At 42.4% G+C, this 24,497-nt stretch overlaps 1 protein-coding gene across 3 annotated transcripts in view; it reads left to right on the top strand.

Moving 5' to 3' along the window:
• The window catches only part of ARHGAP26 (Rho GTPase activating protein 26), a 317,439-nt gene that overhangs the window by 208,855 nt on the left and 84,087 nt on the right, over positions 1-24,497 (top strand). For all 3 annotated transcript variants that reach the window (XR_013346871.1, XM_077824357.1, XM_077824358.1), the window contains one exon: positions 10,617-10,776. Coding sequence is in view for 2 of the 3 variants with exons in the window: in XM_077824357.1 (XP_077680483.1) it covers positions 10,617-10,776 (160 nt within the window). In the remaining variant the exon portion in view is untranslated. The remainder of the gene's footprint in view (positions 1-10,616; positions 10,777-24,497) is intronic.

The following is a 24,497-nucleotide window of genomic DNA, read 5'->3' on the forward strand; positions in this document are numbered from 1 at the left end:
ACTTGGAGTTCCTTTTTCCCCAAAATATCCCCCCAAACCCTACACCCCCTTTCCTGGGGAGGCTTGAGAATAAACAAGATGAGCACAAACCAGCCTTGGATTTTTAAGACCCAGAAAACCCAATCAGATTCTTAAAAAACAGAACTTTATTAGAAGAACACAGAAAGATAAGAGAACAACTCTGTAAGAGCAGAATGGAAGATAATCTTACAAGCAAACAGATTCAAAACACAGAGAGTCCTTCTAGGCAAAAAGTTACAAAAAGACACAAAAACAGGAATATACATTTCCTCCAGCACAACGAATTTCACAAGCCAAAACAAAGAAAACCTAACGCATTTTCTAGCTAGATAACTTACTAACTTTACAGGAGTTGGAGGGCTTGCATTCTTGATCTGTTCCCGGCAAAGGTATCACACAGACAGACAAAAGCCTTTTTCCCCCCCTTCCAGGTTTGAAAGTATCTTGTCCCCTCATTGGTCATTTTGGGTCAGGTGCCAGCCAGGTTACCTGAGCTTCTTAACCTTTTACAGGTAAAAGGACTTTGCCTCTGGCCAGGAGGGATTTTATAGCACTGTATACAGAAAGGTGGTTACCCTTCCCTTTATATTTATGACACCCTCTAGGAGTTATCTTTCCAGTCAGTGTAACTTGAGGCTATATCTTCCTGGGCATCCTATCCCCCACGGTGCTCCCTGTTACCCCCCAAATCTTGTGCTTTCCCTTAACTTTCCCTTTACTCTTTAAATCCTAAGAAAGTCATGCGTAACCTCATCTAGAGGGCCACCCTTGTCATCCTTCTCTGGTGCTTCTCCCACTCTCTGTCCTTCCCACCTAACAAAGTGACATCTCCCCTGCTCTAATCAGTATTGGGTAGAAGGTTACACCACAAGTACATTTCAGTTCAGTGAGAGTTTGTCGGTACAACACATTTTAGAAGTGTTGCCAAAGTGTGTGTAATCAAAAAGAGGCACAAAAGCACCTGTCTTGCCTGTAATCTGTGTCAGAGTTAGGAGTAGGGGGATCAGATAGCAACTGTGAAAAAACAGGACTAGGGGTGGGGCGTAATAGGTGCCTATATAAGAAAAAGTCCCCAAAACCAGGACTGTCCCTATAAAAAGGGACATCTGGTCACCCTAGTTAGGGGCAATCTGCCCAGGATGGGGCTTCACATGGTGTTTGATCCTGTAGGTTTCTATCATTGGTGTCCTTTACTCTGATATATTCCTCCAAACCCCCTCTCCCCTCCCCCCCCCACAGTTAGGAACAGCTTTCCCTCTATTTCCTTGTTTTTCTTGATAATTGAAGGAAATATCGGTCTCTCACTTCCTCGTATTTTGGACATTGGAGGCTTTGTGTGCCTCTCTGTGTCTATCTGTCCTTGTGACTTGATTTCACATCTGCTGCTCTCTGGGTTGGGATTGTGCTTTGTTCCTTCAGATTTCTAGCTCGAGTTTGCCACCACTGATTCTGTGTATTTAGACCGTGGGATGAGCAAAGGTTCCTAGCAGTGGGGAACTGAGGTGAGTCCAGGCTATTCTTTTCTTCAGCAGCTAGAAACTCTGTTACCTCAGGCACAGTTCACCCCAGTAGCCACCCAAAAGGCCCAGGAAATAGCCAGAGCCTGATAAAATAGATTGACTGAAAAATTTTAAAACATTGCGTTTAATCATTTATGCTGTTTGCTTTTTGTTCTTCTCTCAGCTTGGACAGTGAAACTTAACTAGTCACATTCGCTATTGATTTATAGTCAGTGTACTAGAGATCTGGGGCCCTTTCAAAGGGGTGTCTGTTTGTGCAAATGTGCCTTTTGAGCACTTGGTCCACGTGCACAGCTGATAGATTTCGATCCCTGGGAGCACAAATGTTGTGTTCTATGCATGTAAATTCTGTTAACTCAGGGCCTCACTGTTGGACTCTTTCAAATGCATATGCACTTGGTTGTGCTCACTCAGATAAGGAGGGCACTTCCTGAAAGATTTCTGTTTCTGGCACCCTCAGTTTCTGAAGCTGCAGGAGGGAAAATTTAATTATTTTAAAAAATCTGCTTTCTGTGTCTTGGGGTGGGGGGAGTCACAAAAACATTTCCCTTTCGGTCATTTAAGCTCCTCCTTTGCCAAGTTAGTTTCCAACAAAACCTAAACTACTTCTTGAGTGTCCCTTTCCCACTCATTCATGCCTGCATGATAAGTTCCTATTCCTAGAACATGTACATGATTGGCGCACAGATTATATGTGAAGCCCACGGACATCATTGCTTTTACCCCTTATTTAAATGTTTTTAAAAATGCCAGTAATAATAGTCCAAAACAGGCTACCAATTGCCCTATATTTCTGAAGCGTGTGTGGCCATTTCAAGTATTATTTTTTAAATAAGGACTAATGTGGGGGGGGGGGATGTAGTCATGGTGACATAATGGACTCTGCTTTACAGTTTCCCTCCAGCAGCCCTGCCATCCTGCCGTTTGTCTCTTCTCACGCTAATCCAGCTTCCTTCTTGTTCTGTACTCTCCTGCACCTGTGAGTGGCAGGTATGTTCGCTTCAGGTTTTGTGCACAGATCAAAGGGAAAATACACCCTCAACTGCCCCTTCTGTGACCGTTTTCCTCTTTGGTTTCTCCTCTGACTGTAAACTTTTGTTGCCTTTGCTGGACGAGGAGTATTCTGTGCTTATTTGGCTTTCGAGATAAGCAATCATTGTAATCCCTCTGGGTGTCTGCAAGGTGACACATCTTATAGCTCTTACAAAGCTCAAGATTCTTATTCCCCTCAGGCTCACAGACTTTTGTATTCTGTACAAGGAAGGAGCAAATGAAATGCCAGTCAGCCACTTTCCCTCTCTTCGGTCTCCCCACCCACACACTTCTCATTGGCCATAGTCCAATTAAACTCAGTAATGTGCAGAGATGACTTGAATACACCCAGGAACAGTTCCGAGAACTCATTAGATTTTATTCAGAAAATATCGCCAATTTGATATCCGGCAGCAGCCCTCTCTCAATCCGTGTGTGTGTCAGAGCCAAATTAAATTGATACAACTAAGGAGCGCATCAGTGTTGCGGGGACAGAACATTGACTGCATATTCCCATTGAAATGAAAATAACAATAAAAGAAAATCTTCAGCCCTTTGTCTGAGCTCTGGATCACATTCCCTGTCATACTAGGAAGAGCTTACCTGTGGAGGGGACTGTAAGGAATGAAAGTCTTGCTTTGGTTGCATTGTTCCTGCACCTGTTATTACATGTTCTTCACCCGTTAACTTATTTTCTTGTGATAAAGCCCAAGCTGCTGGTGAATCCACACATGCTTCTGCCACCAAACATGTCATATGCATGCTCCATGCTTTTTGTCTTTTAATCTTGAAGGTTAATTCTTGCAATCTCTACACCGCCACAAACACAGCAGCCTGAGTTAGACACCACCTGTGTCTAGGATCATCTCACTTTACTCCTCCTTCTGTACATCACGATCTTGTGCTGACTTTTGATATTGAAAAAAGTGTTAGCGACATTGTAGGCACCAAGGACATATTGACCACCAGCAATACTATGCTTGCTGTTAGCACCATATCATTGCTACGAGTAGGTCTGCAACCATCACACCTAAGACGTTCATAAAAAGTTCTGGGCTTTCAACAGGATTGCCCCAAGTGCCAAAGTAGAAACAGTTTAGACCTCAACAAATATCTGAGAGGAAACAAATGCTTCCTTAGAGCTGTTGCTCTCAATCAGGGAAAATACCTGAGATGATAGCTACAGATGTTTGTTAATTTTTCCCCCCACAGTGGAAAATACCAGTCAGTGCTCCTTTGCACAGAGCTGCAGTGTGATATTCCTTTGAGCCGTAATTTCCTTTCCTTTTGAAATACATCAATTGCCAGCAACTTGGTGAGGATAGGGGAAGTTATCTAGCTTACCAGTGACCTGAGTGAGTCAGAAAAATGCATTAACTTAAGATAACATAATGTACCAGTACAACCATGTCTGTCAACAATAAATAATACCCTTGTTGCCAGCTCATGGCCCTGAATACTTAGGCTAGTACATTTTTCAATGCATTCTACTGTATGCATGACATTAAAATTTAGTGCACTCCACAAGCTGTCCTAGCCTCAAGACATCTGATCACATGTCAGGTCTTAGCAATATTCCTGCAGAGATCAACAAGCAGCATAGAGTTGGTGTCTCTCTCTGAGTTTTCATCATTCTTTGCTTAACACAGGTTTCTTTGTAGGTAGAGAAACAAACATGTTTTTAATTGAATGTCCATGGAAATAAATGTGTTGAATTGTTGCCTGGGAAGTGGAAGTTTATAAAACTAGAATTTGTTTTTGTGAACTAAAAAATGGGGCCAAAACAACTTGTAAAGTTTGCCAGATCTCAAACTCCATTACGTTTCCCCATCTTCATTTAATACTGATTTCAAGTCAGCATAGCAGATAAATATTTACTACTCCTGAGTGCTTACTCTGCAGAGAAGCCTGACAAATCATTACTCTATGTTAAATTACGTCTGGTCATGCCATGTGGTATACAGTATCCAGGCAACCCATTCATAATCTAATTTAACACAAAACATGGATTTACTTTCCCCCCACCCCCTCTTCTCTGAAAGTGAATGTAGAGCTAATGCAAGGAATTAGATTGACAGCCCTGGAGAATTAAGTCCTCTGTCCAACTGCAGGACACAGATACCAACAATTCCACATAATATCCCAACATACCGCTACCCTGACCTGGGAAAACCACCTCTAGATGTGCGGGGTAATTTACTCATTCAGCCACTTCGGGTTTCCCTCTCTGTGCTCAGAATGCAAAGTTTGCCCATTAGCTTTCCATTCGGTAGGCCCAGACCACCGGCTCATTTCACAGAACCCACTGAACTTTCATCCCATGGCTGAATTTTGGTCACGACTGATGTGGGTTGGAGCAGAATTACTGAACTAGAGGATTAAGGCTCCATTGGCTATTATCACTTCACTGAACCATCCAACCTTCATTTCCCCTACTGGTCCTGTAAGGTGTACGTTAGCAAGTTAACATTCTTTTAAAATTGGAAGAGCAAAAGTCCAGTTGCCCAACAGTCAGTTGGTACCCCAGCATGCAGTGGGACACAAATTAGTAGGCTGTTTAGAGCATTTCTACACCATCTACCAATTTTTTCCCCTCATTATTTATATTTAAAATAACTTACACAAGCATTAGGGATAAAGCATGAATGTGAAAGCACTGAAAGCCTGTCCATGTAAATGAATATAAGTGCGTTTGCTTTCAAAATTTACTGGCCCAGAAGGGAACAGCAGGTTAAAAGAAAAATACAGCGAATACCAGCAGAGACACTAATGGGTCTGGATGCCCAGAGACAGAGCTAACAATGCCTAAATAAAAGCATTTGTAACCGAGATCAATATTAAATGTACCTTGGGATGAGAATGCCCCTTCTTTGGAGATTAAGGTATTATTTTCTAGTACAGAACATGATGAAGAGGTCTAATTTATAGTAAATGAGCATATAAATAAAGTATGTGGAACTCAAGGATATAAAAGATGAATCACACATTTGTAGCATAGCTTCCGTAACCTGGAGTTGTAAAGAATTCTCTTCTTGTGGCAGAGTACCCATGTTATGGATCAGCACTTCACATGGCATCCTAATTTATCCAAGAAAGGAAAAAAAGCTGCTCAGTTACAAAATTATAATTCAGACTTTGAGCTTTCAAAGAATCTAATAATGAATAGATTTCTGCAGGCTGTGGCATTGGAATTTTGGTCAATACCACTGCCTTTGCACATGTGCAAATCTAGTGAAGTCACTTCAAGTAAAGATATTGCAACGCAAGCCAGTTTTACAGTTTATACTGGAGGATCATATGCTTGTGAAGCCATTAATAATTCAGTCTGTAATAATTAACATAACCATGTAAAGTCATCTAGAAGTAATGCAATGAGAGAGCAATTTATTACACTGATGTATTACATAATGGTAATGAGAAATGAGCAGAGCTTATTTTGTAAGGCTGAGCAATATGACATTTATAAATGCACCGAGTTTTGCTAAACTAAGGGATCATTAAAAATGCTACGAAATATTTCAAGTGCTTTCAGAACTGTTCAGACTCAAAATAGTTGAGTCATAGCTACTGTATGTGGCTCCAAAATCCAAATAGGAGTACTGTGAACACAGATGTCTGTACATTTATAAACACAACATTACTGGAACTTAGAAAATTCAGAGAACATAAGAATGGCCAGACTGGGTCAGACCAATGGTCCATTTAGCCCTGTCTTCCAACAGTGACCAATTCCAGATGTTTCAAAGGCACTGAACAGAACAGGGCAGTCATCAAGTGATCCATCCTGTGTCATCCCGGCCCAGCATCTGGCAGTCAGAGGCCTAGGGACACTGAGAGTATGCGGTTGCCTCCCTGACCATCGTGGCAATAGCCATTGATGAACCTATCCTCCATAAACTTACCTTTTTTTTTTTTTTTTTTTTTTTTTAATTCAGTCATGGTTAGGGTTAGCAGTCATGAAACTCTTGATGAGGGACTGGGTAAAAATATAATCTGACTTAATTCCTTTTAAAAATCTTGGAAATATTTTGACACATCATGATGATTGTGTGTATTCAAGCATGTGCTGTGAAGCTGCTTAACACAGTGTGTGTGATGCAGCATTCAGTCAGATGCTTTGCTGAACAGGAGGAACAGGGTGTTTGTGTGCACAGTTCAGAACTCCCCTTCCCCATTTGTTTGAGCAAGAAAGAATCGCAATGAGGCAAGCTAGTGATATGGACTATGCTCCATGTGTGCGAGGAGATAGCGGAAGAGGGGAGAGAATACCATTCAGGCTGTGAGAGGGGAGACAATGGTGTTAAAGGCACCGGTGGAAGAGGGAAGATAGAGGAATAAATCATGCTCCACTTGTGATAGAGGAGATGGCGATAGGGAGAGAGAATAGTATCCACGACAATCCTGTGTGAGAGAATGAGGTCTGTAGGAAACTCATGTCTCTGTCCGTGGTGTGTTCGTGTCAAGGGGGCAAGTGGCAGGAGTCCTCTAGTGAAGAGGTGAGTGTGAATTCTGATGCTTTAGCCATCTGTATTGCCCAGTGAGGCATGTGAAAAATTTCTGAGCAGAACTTAATCTTTCTGCATTAGTCTCCTTTCTGCATCTCATTCCATAAATACTGCCTTGTTCTCCTTGCTGTACACTGTGTTGACTTCTAAAGGGCACAGAGAATGTTGGCTGATTCTCCTTCTACGTTTACACACTTGTGAATACCAGTGTCTGTATTGCAAAGTACATGATTCTGTCTTACTCTTGCCTTGTGGCTGAAATGGAAGGAGAGCTGAAGCGAGTGTACTGGGATTTCATGGCACTTTCCTGGTTCCAATGTGCCTTTTAAATATAGGAAGTAATTTATTTTGGGGGGTGTTTGGAAGGAGATCTCCCTGAAACTGGAAAAGAGGAAAGAGAATGGGGCAGAGAGAGCACGCAAGTGATCTGCTTATCAAATTGAAGCATTGCTGTGTTCAAACTATAATAATCTTTTATCTCTTATTTCTCTGCTTTTGAGTTCTGAGGTAGTGTTTTCTTCCTTTTCTGTGGGTAGAAACTTTTTGTTTTGATTTTGTTCACATTAATCTGAAACAGACCCACTTTATTTATGAACCATTATCCTCTTGGGTGGGTCAATCTCCTTTAGTTGGCTTTGGTTAATAAACCCCTTGTGGTGGATAGAGTGCCTCCTAGTGGCTGAATCAGTAGTGTGTACTTGCCCTTTTCCATAGTCGGTGCTAGTTGGTAAGGGACACCATATTATCACAATGCAGTTTATTATCTCAGTAACCTGAGCTTTTCCAGGTTTCAGTCCAAAAGCCTTGGTAACTCACAGCACTATAGTATTTATACTTACAGAGGCAATTTCTCAGACACACAGAACTGTGATTAAAATAATCGTTGCTTCCTGATACCAAGAGAAGTCAAGGGTAAAATTTTCAAAGGCACCTAAGTGACTTTTTCAATAGGATTTGGCTCCTAAGTCACTTAGGGTAACATTTTCAAAGGCACCTAACTCAAGTTTTCAGTGTACAGCGCTGTCAGAGGCCTCTCTTCTGCCTGGGTGTCCTGGAAAGGTAGAAAAAGGGATGACTCTTCTTGTCGAAGAATAGAGTTGGTCACACTCTCTAATTCACAGCTCTTGTTGTGCAATCTAGAATTGCTTAGTGCTAGCCATCCTGACTTGTGTCTTCTTCCTGAGATGAGAGAACAGGACAAAGGGGAAGGATGGTTACATAAAAGCTTAGTTTAAAACTCAGCTGTATCCCTGACTGAAGTCTTCAAATTAGGAAGCTCTAGAGGGTGATAGAACAGGCCATAAAGAATAATTAAGCAGTGGGGTAATAAGGTGGTAGCTTTTCACATACAAAACTTAATCTGAGCAATTCAAGCAATTCAGCAGCGTCAGAATTTGTGGGAAATATCAGGTGGAATCATTTTGATCTAGCCTTAACAAAGAATAGGGTGACCAGATAGCAAGTGTGAAAAATCGGGACAGGAGGTGGGGGTTAATAGGAGCCTATATAGGAAAAAGCCCCAAATATCGGGACTGTCCCTGTAAAATCAGGACATCTGGTCACCCTAAGAAAGAGTGTAGGTGAAAGCAATCATAGCCCTGTAGAAAAATATGTCCGATAACAGCAAATGGCAGCTGTGTGTATAAAGCACCTAGCTGACTGTTTACCTATAATTAGAGATTCTAAGGTAATTAATAGCCTTTTTGTATTCCATCTAGCACTTTCTGATTCATCATTGTGCAACTTTAGCTAATAATCGTCTTTTGTTAGATATAAGTATGTTTTTACATTCTTATGCCGACAATGCCAACAGCCAGACAATTGGTAGCTGTATGGGCTGATTACCTGCTACGTGAGTTAGAGCTCCCAATGAATGTTTTAGGGAATTAATCATTGTGATGCTATTATCCATACTTTTCCAGAATGCATGTTCCTGGTTACAGTTGTTGTTACTCAGGCTCAAGTGGGTGAGTGTATGAGTGTACTTCCATGTTGTCTGCATGTACAGAACTGTTTTAGATCACAGCTTATGCAATTAAACATACAATTTAATAGAGAGAGTAACAGTACAGCGTGGTTATGGCTGTAAGAACAACGGGCCAACGCTTTCGAAAACAACTGGTGATTTTGGGTGCCTGATTTTCCCCCTCTAAAATGATGAACATTCACTAAAAATCAGACCCCTCTATGCTGTCACAAATTGGACACTTTAAAAGGGAGGCATCTAGAATCACTAGCCATTTCAGGTAATCCTGACCCCTGAACTGTTTTTAGATTACATTATCGTAGCCGAGTGGCTTTATAATTGGCGGCGGGGGGGGTTAATTTGGATTTTGTTTGTTTATTTATGTGTGTGTAATACATAGATAACTTTATATCATAAATATACTTGGATCCATAGATTCTGTCTAGGTATAGATTTAAGTAATTGGACTAATGGTGCTTCATAAATAATACATCCTAATCACTATAAAAGGGATGGTCTTTTATTCTCTATTCAGAGAAATTTCTAATTAACACCTTGCTGTTAAAGTGGTAGCAGGGATGCTGGAACAATTTTTATAATGGGCGTGCTGAGAGCCATTGAACCAAACAATAAACCCTGTATATGATGGGAACCACTTCAAGGCAGAGGGTGCTGCAGCACCCCTAGTTCCAGCACCTACAAATGGTAGTGTTGCTCTCCATGGAGCCGCCAAGCCCATCGTGTAACTAGACAGGCCCCTGGAGTTTGGTGGAAACGTTGCCCGGAGCATAGACAGTTGTGAGACACCCAGACATGTGGGGTCCTAGTATGTGTGCCAGGAGCAAGTTGTGCAGGAGCAAGAAGTGGTGCTCTGAAAGCTGATGCAAGAGGAGAGCTCAAACCAGCATGAGAGGGAAGGAAACAAAGTTTGGGTACCAACAAATTACCTGAGATGCCTCTCATAAGCAGCAATCATTAGCAAATATTGGTCTTAATTGAATCCCAGAGAAACATCCCTATTTAAGCAGGTCCTCCAGTTTGGAGGAGAATACTGTGTGTATGCATGTGTATATTCTCCCCTCACTCTCTGGTGACAACAGCAAAATCTTTACTTTTCAGATTGTTTGGATTGCATTGGAATAGCGTTGACCTTGGGTGGAGGCAAAAGCTTAAATCAGGTGGAAGGACTTGAAATGTGGACATAGAAGGTTGCTTGTTTAGTTGAGAATAGCACATGTCAAAGGTCCAACTGCTTGCTTTTAGGAGGATTTGAAAGATTTATGATTCAAGCTGTTTTTTGGGGAGTAGGCTGTAGATTGGAACATTCAGCCATTTAGGATTTAGCATCCAGAAAAGGATTAAACTATTTGGGTTTTCCTGGTATCAGTCAATTTACGGAGGCTGAAATTACACTGGTAACGTTCCAGTTAAGTCCGTTCTTTTCCACATGGCTGAGCCTGGAAGGAGCTCATCCAGAGTTTCAGGAATGTAAACAATTGTAAAATTTGTGCCAAAAATGAAGGAGGGATTATTCTGATGTTAATTTTACCTACTCTTTCTCCTTCCTTACAGTGTTGCTAATAATCACAAACAGAATCTAATGACTGTTGCTAATCTGGGTGTGGTATTTGGACCAACGCTGCTTCGACCTCAAGAAGAAACTGTTGCAGCGATTATGGACATCAAGTTTCAGAATATTGTGGTTGAGATTTTAATAGAAAACCATGAAAAGGTAATGTTTTCCCCTTACTTCTGAATTTTAATAAAGTTTATAATAAAAAATTTGTCTCCGTGACAACCCCAACACAAATTCTTCAATAAACTACCTTCTCTAGATGATCAGTACACAACATTGCAAGAGAGAAGATCTCTTCTCTTAGCTAAAGGAAAATTGCCATTATCCAAAACTAATCTGGCTCATACCTGCCCTTGGTACCTTGTATCCAGAAGGAGTGTGTTTGTACAGCACCTAACACAATGGGGCCCTGGTTCATGACTAGGGCTCCTATGAGCTACAGTAATACAAATAATAAATAATAACAACAACATTGGGATTCTGTTCTTTTTTTAGATGCTGAAGCATATTATTTCAAACTGAAATTTCCCATGAGGGAATCGTACTTCCAGTTAAATACTCAGGTGAAATCCTGGCCACACTGAAATCAGTGGTAAAACTACCTTGGTTGTCAATGGATATGTCTACACAGCAAAGAAAAACCCATAGCTGGGGTGTGCCAGCCAACTTGGGCTCACAGGACTCAGACTGCGAGGCTGTTTCATTGCTCTGTAGACTTCTGGGCTTGGGCTGGAGCCCAGGCTCTGGGCCTCTCCCACCCTGCAAGGTCCTAGAGCATGGTCTCCAGCCCGAGCCCAGAAGTCTACATAGCAGTGAAACAGCCCCACGACCCTGAGTCGGCTGGTGTGGATTTTTCTTTGCTGTGTAGACATACCAAATGGGGCTATGATTTTTTGGGGTAGAAATAAATAAGAGTTGAAGAATTCCATAACAGCAAGGAGGAAACGTGGGAAATGGAATAGTATTTCCAAACTGAGCTTTAGTTGGGCTGAAATCACATAATCAACAATTCTAGTAACTTATTTTTCTGGTTATCTTGGCTTGAGCCCATTTCATAGTCCCTTTTTAAAAGTCACCATGTGTTATCTTTTAATTTGGGCAAAGAATTTTGCTAGTTTCAATAGGTCCAGTGATTAGGACATTAGTCTGGGAGTTGGGAGCCCCTGTGTTCAATTCCCTGCTCTGCCCATACTTCCTGTGTGACCACAAGCAATTCACTTTGCCTCTCTGCAGCTCTCCGTTCCCTATCTGTAAAATGGGAATAATAGCTCTTCCCTACTTCATAGGGGTTTGTGTGGATAAATACATCAAAAGACTGTGAGATGGCTGTCACATAAAGGAGGCTTAAAACTGCCAACAGCAGTTCTAAAACAAGTAAATTTTCAAATGCATTTAACAAGTGGTTCTCTCTCTGGGTTTTTTGTTTGGTTGGTTTTGGTTTGGGAAGTGCTGCTTAGTTTTCTGGACTACTGGAATGAAGAAAAGAGACCAAACTTTCCTGTGCTCTTCCTCAATCTTTTGTCTGTGGCATATGCCATTTTAGCATGCTTTGACCTTGGCCAGATTGCTTGATAGAGCTCTTAGTAGGATTATATGGGTAATTAAAGGAAATCACTGGAAGTGGCCCTTCTTCAGAATAAAACGGCTAAACTAGTGGGCTAGTCAGAATATCACCATTCCATTAACTATCAGTTGATTGTCTGAAAAAGAAAGTTCCTACTGAAAAAAGACTGGGAGTGGCTGGGTCACTACAAAAAGTAATTTTCCCTCTGCTGATACTCACACCTTCTTGGCAACTGTTGAGAATAGGCCATGTCCACCTTGATTGCATTGGCCTCGTTAGCACTGGCCCCCCACCACCACCACTTGGTAAGTCAACTCCCATCTTTTCATGTGCTGTAATATTTATACTGCTTACTGTATTTTTCACTCCATGCAGCTGATGAAGTGGGTTTTAGCCCACGAAAGCTTATGCCCAAATAAATTTGTTAGTCTCTAAGGTGCCACAAGGACTCCTTGTTGTTTTTGTTGATACAGACTAACATGGCTACCACTCTTGATTCCTACATTCTAATAAGCCAAAGTGCATGATATTGGTGTCCCATCACGTGAGATGCTCAGTACCTTCAACTCTCATTGAAGAAGTTCCTAGCTCCCAATTCAGTGTTTTGGGCACAAAATCAGTGTCTTTCAAACAAGTGTCTGTACTGCTTAGTGAGAGGGCCACCATCAATAGGAGGCTCAGAACTTAGATTTACCAATGAGTATTCAACTTGTTTAATTTAAATTAAACAGATTGCTGTATCACCACGGATGTTTCTAGGCAGATGCTGCTACAGACCCATGCTAATTTAGAATGACGAGACTCTGTTTAGAAAGACGTCACAGTTTATTCTTTCTCCAAAGCTCTAGCAGAAGTGAACGCATGCATCTGACACATCAGCCATTCACAACATATTACTAAGACAGAGGACCTTCACCTTCTTTAAACCAGGGGTGGGCAAACTACAGCCCGTGGGCTGGATCCAGCCCCTCAGGGCTTTGGATCTGACCCGCGGGATTCCCGCTGCCGCGGGCTCCGCACTGCTCCTGGAAGCGGCCACGCCACGTCCCTGCAGCCCGAGGGGGTGGGGCAGCAGAGAGCTCCACACACTGCTCTTGCCTATGGGTACTTCTCCCAGAGCTCCCATTGGCCCCCTCATACAGCCCAGCCCCTTTCCCTGAGCCCCTTCCTGCACACCGCACCCGCACCTCAACCACCTGCCCCACCCCTGCAAGCAATTTCCCCTCCCAGGTGTGGCCCTCGGGCCAAAAAGTTTGCCCACCCCTGCTCTAAACAGATGCAGAAAGCCAGGGGCGATTGTTAATGATGTTCCATTAAATGTGGAAACAATGTGGTGAGAAGGGAACGGGGAAAACAGTGCAACTCCGATTATTCTCACAGAAATTGCTGTCGTGGCATGCTGTCATGTGGCACCTTTGCATTTATTCAGCCCAGGGGAGCTATTTTGTTTTCCTTTCCTTTTTACTTGGAACAGAATAGAAAAGATGGCTTAATTATGAAATTGCCTGACCTGAGGAGTGAGCAATGTGAATAGCAGGTAAATACCCTACAGGCCTCTCTATCGCTCAGTAGCATCCGCCACTGGCACACAGTGCAAGGTTCAGTATTACCTAGCATTAAACCCTCCCTTGAATCCCTTCAGGAAATTGACTGATTCTGTCTGAACGAAGTCTCTCACTATGAGAGCTGAATGCTCCATCGGCTGGCACTCTTTAAGGAATCAACAACAGATTTCAGATGTCCAATTTGCATCCTTCTAGACTGGAATTCTAATCTCTGGTTGCCTGTTAGGCTTCCTTTTGCCTCCTAGTATTCAGGGATGGTGAAATTAGCAGATTCCCATCAGCTATTTAAAGACAATTTGTGGCAACAGCATGCCTGTCCGAGAAGCGAGTCAGTTATGTCCATCCAGCAGCAACTAATGCTGCTGATGCTTGCCGTCTGTCATTTGGCAAAAAGGATGGTGTTGCTCATAGGTCAGCCTGGTCCAATTCACAGCGAGAGGACCATTTGCAAACTATCCTCCGTATTTGTGGAGTGCCCCTCACCATAGTATCTAACTGCTAATGGACTTTCCTGTCCATTCTTTTGCCTTGCCCCCAACAAAAAGAAAAATCCCTCATTATCTCAGTCAGAATTCTTGCATTTCCCCTCAGTGGTCCAGCAAAGGCACCAGGTTCTGAGGCGTCCAGGTCCCCAGCCATTGTCTGTCTTGGGTGGAAACCCGCGTCTCGCTCCCTTCTGACAATTTCAACCACTGAAATGCTCAGCCTTGCTTCCTCTTGCTGCTGCCCTTTGACTCTTTTGCAGGGGAAGGAGGACTGAGAAGGCATTTTCTTACTATTGCTGTGTCACCTCCTCCGCTCCCTCTCCTGCACGGGGTTAGGATATGATGGTAACTGGTAACCACATTGAAAGCTATTTGAAGGGGTCAGTTCCTCAAGTGGGTGAGAAAGAGGAAAGGGAGGGCAATATCTAAGAATAGTCCTAACTGTCTCTTTGCATGAAATGTTGGCAGATAATGAAGCCGAGCCCTGTAGGCTGATGATATATTTGCTCTGCTTTTTAAACGCAGGTTTAATAGGCTGGATAACTCCACCGGGCCCTAAATGTTCAGTAACAATTTGACGTCTCACGCAGCACATCTTTCAGCTGTCAAACGATCTCCATTTGTAGGCTTTAGAATCATAATGTGCAGTGGTGGTGGTGGTTTTTCGGGGTGGGGAGGGAGGGTTATCTGGCAGGTTTGCATTTCATTAGTACTATTGATCTTTCCCAATGTAATTAATGACAACTGATCTCTAAAGCTGTCAATGGAAATGCGTGTGTGGGAGGATTTCGAAGTGTTAAGCCTCAAACTGACACTTTGAAAAATGAATTGCATTTGTGCCACTAATGTAAGTAAGTTGCATACTAAATGACTATGGGTCAGTATCACCATTTAGCATGGATTCACTGCAAATTATCTTCTAGGGGAAGAAGACAGTAGTACTGGGGGAAAAACTTTTTAAAACCTAATTGGGCATAAGCTTTCGTGGGCCAAGACCCAGATGCATCTGATGAAGTGGGTTTTAGCCCACGAGAGCTTATGCCCAAATAAATTTGTTAGTCTCTAAGGTGCCACAAGTAGTGCTCGTTGTTTTTGCTGATACGGAGTAACACAGCTACAACTCCGAAACCTTTTTAAAGCCTAGTATCCTTGTCATGCTGTTTGCTTCTTTAAAGTTGTCACCTTACAGTATATTTCTTAATATTAATTGATGAGAGCTGATAAAAGCCTTCCCAATGGAGATACTTAGGTGACTAGCACTATACAAGTGCATTGCATGTTTACTGCAGTTGCTTTACATTGATTTACACTGGGGACTCACATGTGGAGTGAAATTTAAATCACCAAATGGAAAGCCTCAGTTTAAATCAGGGGTGCCTAACTTACAGACTGTGGGCCGTAAACAGCCCACCAGAGCATTTCATAAGGCCCGCGGCCTGCTTCAGCACAGTAAACTAACGGGCAATCCATTTGCATTTTGTCGTCATGTTTACATCATTTTAGTTTACACAAGTGTGTAAATAGACAATAGTGTACACAGAAACAACCTACCCCAATACATACAAAACAAGCTGACCTTACAATATAAATCAATACAGGTGACTTTAAATCTTATTAAAATACGTAGCATCTGTTTGGCCCACACAAGGTTGTGCTTAGATTTATGTGGCCCTCCTGTGTAGTCGGGTTGGGCACCACTGATTTAAATAATCAATTTTTCCACTTTTCCATTTGTACTTTTGTTGTTTTATAAAGAAAGGTACATTCTCATTGGTTGATATAACCATTAAAACATGTTGATTTACAATGGCAGTGGTTCTCAACCTGTGGCCTGCTGGCCGCTTCTAGCCCAATCAACACATAGCTATAGCCCATGTAACATCCTCAGGGCCATCCAGGTCTTATATATATTGTGTGGATACAGCCCACATAACACACAGAGAGCTGAATATGCAGCCCACAATAGTAAATAGGTTGAGAACCACTGACCTAGAGTCTTTATAGAGACAAAGTGGGCAAGGTAATTTCTTTTATTGGACCAAATTCTGTTGGTGAAAGAGACATCAGGTCCAATAAAAGATATTACCTCACCCACCTTGTCTCTGCAATATCCTGATACTGACGTGACTGCAACTACACTGCATACATTTGGCACATCTTTTTTTTGCTATCTAGGTGGGTACACTGTAATATTTACATTTATTTAAGACAGGACATAGCTTAATATTTTCAGATTCTTATTAATTGTACATTATATGTTAGGAAATGGTAAATGCTATATTGCTTATTTACTAGATGATTAACTTTTTGCTCATGATTTGTGTCAAACTGCGTGAGGATGGCAACTGGGATTTAATGAAGTCCACAGAACAGGATATTATATTTATTTTTATTAAACCAGACAACCTTAAATGTTTTGGATACATAAACTTCTTATATTAAAATAAGCTGCACATTTACAACTAAATGACTATTAAAATGAGGATTTAACTATAGGTAGTGAATTAAACTGATTCTTTCAGATCAGCCTGGGAAAAAAATTAAAATATACCTAAGTAAAAAGTGACTAGAGCTTAAGTTCCTACTCCGCTAAGTTTCTTGAAAATGAGACAGTCTCCTAAGTTACGTAGGCTGTCCTTCAAACTTTTAAAGCTAGTAGATCTCATCCTCCCTCCCCTCTCATTTTTATTCATAGTCTGGAAGAGAGAGACAAGTTTTCCTACTTTTTTCAGCTCCAGACTGATTTCTCAATTTTGACTGAATTAGTCCAAATGAAGAAAATATTATTTCTGTGCCTGCAGCTATGAAAAAGCTGGTTTAGCACTTCAACAAACTCTGGTTTCAGGTGCTTAGCTAGTGATTTGCACCAGTTGAGTGGTTTCACTTTCTTTAAAACATCATCAGCAAACACCCACTATTTGAATGGTTCACCTCCAGCCCTGACATTTGTTATGCTTGGCATGATTGATGAGTGATTATTAGTTGCCTGTGTCATAGCAGCAGCATCTTCTTGGGCAGTTAAGCATCTACGTTACCGCTTTGGGTTGAGTATATAAACATGAAAATGAGGTGAAGCTTCTTTACTGCCTGCGGTTTAACTTCATTGTTGGATATTTTTCTTCAATGTCTCTTGAAGATCTTTCCAAATTTCAGCAGCATCAACAATACAGCAGCAATCTTTCTGCCATGTGTCCAAGGCTATGGAAATGCTGAATATACTGGAACTTATATCTTCTATATTTCCCTTTAATCTAATGTTGACTGCTTTGGCTGTGATAATTCAATTTGGTTTATCACAATTTTCTTCACAAATTGTTATCAGAGTAGGCCATTTCTTAGTAAATAACTCAAAACAATCAGTCTCTGAATTCCATCTTGCATCGGGGGAACAATTAGTTTGGATCCCCTGTTCTCTTTGGTGAAGCTGAAGCAAAGTGGTTGTTAACGGAAGTATTTTTCAATTTCAGCAACATTTTCCTTTATTTTTGGAGTTGTACTTAAATCTTTGTCTGAAAGATGCCTCAGATGAGCACTGCACACACATGTGATGTTTCAGGTTCTCTTCATTATCTTCTTTTATCGTCTCATCTTTGCTACATTTGTAGCACTGTGACAAAGCTACATACTTGAATTTTTGTTCACAGTTTGTTGTAGCTTTCACTGCTCCTTCTTTTAAGTATTCTATGATATGGGCATTTCCTGATGGATCAGTTGTTTTTGTCAGATAGACAACCCCATTTTCTGTTGTCACACAAACACACGTTCCTGGATCATTGTGTACATTGGTCCACCCATCAAGACTCAGATTAACAAATTTCACACCAATGTTTGTTGCAGACTGTTCAGTCTCTTTCACGCTGTATTCAGCAACCTTCCAGCAGTGTTTGCTCTGCTGCTTGGAGTGTAGCCTGGTTGTAACGATTGAACTATGTTAATGAACTATTTGTTCTGAACAAGATGAAAAGGAGAATTTGTTGCATAAATGATGAACCGAGCAATCTTGTAATCTATGGAGGCTTGCTGGCATTTGTTGGTCCTGATTATGAACTCAGCTATGTTTTTACTGGTTGTTGAAGTCTTCTTTTTTTTTTTTTTTTTTTAATATAGGTAATTTACTGTCTGACGTATGTTTAGTTGCAGCACAGCTGGTGGTACCAGTAGATGACAGAAGTTGTAGATGTTGCAGATGATGGATGTTCATAACCTCTTAAATCGAAGCTAGATCTGGAAATAAAATGGTGTATATATTAAAAAAAAAAAAAAAAGTAACACTCAGTCACTGAGTATTATGCAGTGCACAGCTTTAAAAAAATGACAGAGTCTTGCTGTGGGGGTGCTCACCAGACCATCATCCCTTGCAGTGGGAGCTCTCTCAATGGCCATTGGCCCCGTCACTACATTCCCTCTCTGAGCTGGATCAGAGATGTTTGATCTGTAATATTCTGCCGGCTGCTCTAGCTTCACAGTTGTTCATACTAGATTAAAGCTAGCTTGGGTATGTCTACACATGCTGCTGCAATCAAACCTCCCAATTGCAGAGTAGATATACCCAAAGAGACAGAGCAGCAGAGCTATGATTATAATTTGCAAATCCTGGCAGCTAGTCCCATAGTGTTCAGCTGCCTCTCTCTATGTTAATTGGAGCCTTTATGTGTGAGTAATAAAACACAGGTTTACTCCGTGGAGAATGGGTTTTGAGTGAGTGCTACATTTAAAAATTTTTACGTAAGGATTAATCTCAGCTTTGGGAAATGGAGTCTCCCTCTTTGAGTCCAGCAGCAGGGGTGTCTCCACATTTTTTGTTAAAGAGGTCTGTAGCAATTTCAAAAATGTCAAAGTCAAATCTGAAGTAAAGTATTTATTTACCTTCTAGTCCTTTGTTTCTTCATGGCCTGAAGAGGAGACTGGAAACAGACATCAGCACTTTCTTAATTTAGCTATTTATTGATTTCTCTTTTGTCCATTGTAAGCAACTACTTCTACCTTCAGTGCTACATGATGCTCAAAGGGGACATAGATAGTGGATTTGAATATCCATGCTACTGTGCCAGATGGTTCCCCCTCTGTCATCCATTTTATCTCAACAGGCCCAATACCCTTAGAATTTGAAAGAGCAGCCTTAGCAAAGCTCTCCTCCTTGTCTTCTCCAATCTTCACAGTAGAGGTCTTCAGAGGTAGCTGGCTGCATCCTCTGGGAGTTTCCCAGGCTTCAGCAGAGCAATCCCTGTTGCCTGTTGCCAGCTTGTTGACACTTCTCCGGTTCTGTGTAGGGCAGTAAAAAGCTCCGCCAGCCATTCCCATCTCCCCAGATTCTTGAGAAACTCTGAAGGAATTCCATCAACCCCAACAGCTTTCTGGCTTTTGGTTTCCAACAGTGCAACATTGATCTCCTTGACAGAATATGGGGAAGAGAGTGGGGATTCCTCCGGGCATTATTGAAGATTTCTGCAGAGTTCCCACTGGATCTCCTCACATGTAATCTTGTCTGTCGGCATCTTGCTGTTAGAAAGAAGATGAAAAGTAACAGAATTTGCTGTCACCTTTGCTGAGCATTGTGTTACTGGCTGGGATCCTCCAAGTTGCCACAAAAGAGCCCATGCCTTATGGCTCAAATGGGTGAAATCAAGACTTTCAGTGGTCTCTTTCCACCTCTCCAGGCGTGCCGAATTCAAGGACTCAAGCAGCGCAGTGGCTTTATCTGGGTTGCCGCTCTTTTCCTATTCCCTCAGGAGAGACTCGGATTCTTTTGTCCAGCAGGGGATGAAAGCCTTCTGGTGACCACACAGGATGTACTTCTTAGTGGTCAATTTTAGGATGTTTGTAAAACGACTGAAGTTTCTAGGTATCAGGTTTGAGCCGTGGGATCTGAGATTCTATTTCTGAAGTGTAGGTTAATCAATCGTGCGGAAATTCCAACGTGGCTTTGGCACAGACTGCATAAGAGGCACGTCCAGGCCATTCTGGAGGATGATTGGGCGATGTTGGCTATGAGGGAAGTGGCTCAACATGGTTCTTGTGGCCAGTGGGACACATGCCCAATTATGGGTCACAAAACACAGGTCAGGGTTGTGATCCATTGTCCATCCGATGAGGTGAGCTGTAGCTCATGAAAGCTTATGCTCAGATAAATTTGTTAGTCTCTAAGGTGCCACAAGTACTCCTTTTGTTATTGTCCACCTCGCAGACCAAAAAGATCCAGATTGCTTCAGATCATAGAGCAGGTGGAGGTCTTCAAGAGAGGCCCATTCTGTGATCTGTTCCCCGGCTGTGTCATTTAAGCAGTATCCCTAGTCTTCGTGATGGCTGTTAAAGTCACCTATGTAGATGGCCGGATTAGGAAGGGAAGATAAGGTGGGATCAGGCCACATGATGTTAGGTGGTTGTATATTTTTACTGTAATGATGTCCCTAATTCTAACCATGTTGATCTCTCACCCACTGGTCGATGATTCTTCCAAAACTTCCACATCCTCTAATCCATTTCGCATGTACGCTGCTAGCCCATGTTTTGGATAGTTGACAGCAGTGATTTCAGTATAGCCATAGATGTTATATCTGGCAGCTTTATCTTTTTCTTTCATGTGTGTTTCTTGGAGGGCCACAATGTCAACGTGATGGTCTTTGAGGGTCCTCGAGAGGTAATCTGCTTTTTCCCTGGACATCCCTTCTACGTTAAGTTGGTATATTCGGAGGACTGGCCCAACTGTTCTTTTTGGGTCCTGGAAAGGGTAGTCTGAGGAAGTATAATCATTGCTATGTTCACTGGAAAGTTGGTAAAATGTCGTCCAGTGGCCAGTTGACGACACTTGTATGTTTGGATTTGCACAAAACACAGAGCTCAAAAAAACCCAGCATTTAACAGAAGCACCACATAAAGGTTGTCTTGCTCTTGCTGTGCTGAGTAAATAAAGCACACAGAACCACATGATAGAGCTGTGATCATTAAGAGCAGCTCACCATGCTATTATCCTGCTGTTACCCAGGGCTGCAAATTGTCTATAAAATGACTGTTTTAATCTGCTAAAATATGAGCTTTTGCAGGGCCAGGAACACTTTTAATTTTTGGAGTTGGTACACCAGGGAAAATATGGGGAGTGGGGGGAGAATGCTGTTAATAAAAAGGTTTGGTTTAATAAAAGAAGCTTATAAAATAGCAGAAAGACTACTGGGGAGGATATTTTCTGAATCTTGTACGACTGAAGTCACCTCAGTGAATGGAGTGTAGGCTACAAAACCAGATACCCTTCACTCTGTAAATAAGTATTTAGCAATCTGCAAAGGGTGGATTAGATGGAAAGGAAACAATATATATTTTGATATAGCATCTGAAAATTAGATGGAAAGGAAACAATATATATTTTGATAGCATCTGAAAACTTGTAGCCTCTTTTCTGCAAAGTGATCTCCAGTTCTGCAAAATTGCATCAGTGAATTTATGAGCACAAGACTCCGTGATTATCTGATATCACCCATTGTGCAAACATTAGGATCAATTAAAATTTTTAACTGCAAGGCAAAATTATGGAAGATTATCATGGATGAGATGCTACTTTTATAGGTTTAATTAAATTGGTTTATAATGGGTTCCAGCAAAATTAAAACCACGCTGTCTCGGTTAAGCCTTATTTGGTCAGAAGTTACATACATATTTGCTTTAAAGCATGTGACTGTTTTTTCTGTTTTGTTTTTTGTTTTTTTTTATCGGAAGTTAATTTTCAAATCTATGTGAGAAACAATAACACGCAATACAATTAGTAAATACACAATACAATTAGTAAATGTAGTTTTTTTTCTTTATCTGTTTGGGTTTTTTTTTTTAGTACAACTCCCATGCAGAGTGTTGTATCTATGGGAGATCTAAATGCAAGAGCAAAAGAAAGGAAGTTAAACATTTATTCTGATTAAGGAATTACTGTAGGGCAAGGCTAGTCATTAGCCCCACCATGTCAGGAGATAAAAATCCCTAATGGAGCAGAGTTGGGGACTAGCATCTTGTAACACATCTCTTGTCTCCTGGGTCAGGTGACCTAGAATACTATAAAGTGGGAGCTTTGGTGGATGCTACTTGAAGTGTCAGTCTTTCTTTTTGCTATGATAAGTTATACCAGTGTTGTTGTAATTTTTTCTTGTTGAATTGAATGGGAGGCTTTAAGAAACCTAGACTGAAAAGCATATGTGTCTGAATCTTAGGTGGTCCACTCCCAGTACTTGGGTTCTGTACCAGATGAGTTAGTGACAAGCAGAAAGGGATGTGTGTCAGATACCCAGGACAACCATTGGTAGTTGGTCGCTCCTAGGGAGAAAGAGTAGCACGTGAAATGGACCAAGCTACTTGTGAGAGCAATTGTGGCTTGGCACTTCTTCAGCTGATACACAAAGCAAAACAGTGTGAATGAATGTGTGAGTTAGGTATGTAGCTCTTGAAAAGGAGCATTCAGATAGGAATACACGTTCTGTCTTGCAGCCTGTCCAGCAACTTACTTACGCTCACAGGCAGCTTTTTGTTCATCAGGGTCTTCATCACTGGCCCTGACTTTGAAAAGAATTTTTGCAATGTGAGTAATCGCCACTTCCTGTTCCTTTACACAGTATGTATCCTAGTACAGTGGTTTTCAAACCTTTTTTTCTGGGGACCCAGTTGAAGAAAATCGTTGATGCCCGCAACCCAACGGAGCTGGGGCAGCGGGTTAGGGTGCGGGAGGGGGTCAGGGCTCTGGGCTGGGGCTGGGGATGAGGAGCTTGAGGGGCAGGACAGGCTTTAGGTTTGGGGGAGGGCTCAGGGCTAGGGCAGGGGGTTGGGGTGCGGGAGGGGGTCAGGGCTCTGGGCTGGGGGTGTGGGCTCTGGGGTAGGGCTGGGGATGAGGGGTTTGGGGTGCAGGAAGGGGTTCCAGGTTTATGGGGGCTCAGGGCTGGGCCAGGGGATTGGGACAGGGACTCCAGCGGCTCCCAGTCAGTGGCGCAGCCAGGGTGCACCGTGGCCCGGGCTGCGGCCCAGAAGCAGCCAGCAGCAGGTCTGAGTCCTAGGCGGAGGCGTGCAACTCTCGCCTGGAGCCACCGCGCCCTCCCCCCCCAGTTCCCATTGGCCGATGACTGGCCAATGGGAGTGTGGAGCTGGTGCTTGGGGTAGGGGCAGCGCCCAGAGCCCCATGACCCCCCTGCCTAGAAGCTGAACCCTCTGCTGGCCACTTCCGGGGCACAGCGCGGTGTCAGAAAAGGTAGGCACTATCCTGCCTTAGCTGGGCAGCACCACCAACGGGACTTTTAACGTCCCGGTTGGCAGTGCTGACCGGAGCAAGGCGACTCAGCACCTTACATGCCACGACCCACGGTTTGAAAAACACTAGCCTAGTACAGCAGTTCCCAAACTTTAGCAACTCCATTTTGATTTAAATTTTTTCATGGACCCCCCACTCAGCCCCAGGTCCTGCTCCCACTCCACCCCTTTCCCCAGGGCCACACCTCTTCTCGCCTCTTCCTTTCCTCTTCCATGCCTCTTTCCATCCCTCCCTTGAGCATGCTCTCTCCCCGCTCCTCCCAGTGCCTCCTGCACCCCACTGAACAGCTGTTCCCCGTTGTTCAGGAGACACTGGGAGGGAGGGAGGAGGAGTTAATCAGCGAGTCCCGCAGACCCCCGGAGTACCCTCGCAGACCCCTGTTTGAGAAACGCTGGCCTAGTATATACAAGCTATGCTTGAGCAGTATTTAAAGATAGGACATTTGGTTGATGTGCTGTCAGTTGTGTGATGTAGAGGACTTTGAGTATCCATGCAGGTCAGCTACTGTTGGTTGGTTTCCCCTGGATAAAGTTGCAGTAGAAAATGGAGATCAGCTTTTTTAAAGAGCCAAATATGTGCCATCCTCAGAGTGAAGTGTACAGCACTTCAGCAGGTCGAGTTGAATTATCAGGCCACCTGAATTTTCATGGACATAAAGTGCAAAAATCACCCTGGCACTTGTGTAGCCAAAGTATTAGTATTGGTCAAGACTTACATTGACCAAGACAGATCTTCAGCAAGGCCTGCTTACTCCTGGCTTCCCAGCTAATTAGAGTAATTTAAATGCCACTTTTTAAAGGACTCTAAGCACTAACATTTACCACTGACCCTTCTTTTTGATACCTTCAGGAGAGATGTGACTTTAAAATAGCTGATTAAGGCTTCTGTGTTTTTTGCATTTATTTTTAAAAATTAGCATAGAGGTTTTTTTTGTCACAAAACAATAAAGCAATGAGTTTTTGGCAGCTATTCATACTAGTTGGCAGCCA

Source organism: Eretmochelys imbricata, chromosome 8, assembly GCF_965152235.1.
Source record: "Eretmochelys imbricata isolate rEreImb1 chromosome 8, rEreImb1.hap1, whole genome shotgun sequence".
NCBI classification, from domain to species: Eukaryota; Metazoa; Chordata; order Testudines; family Cheloniidae; genus Eretmochelys; species Eretmochelys imbricata.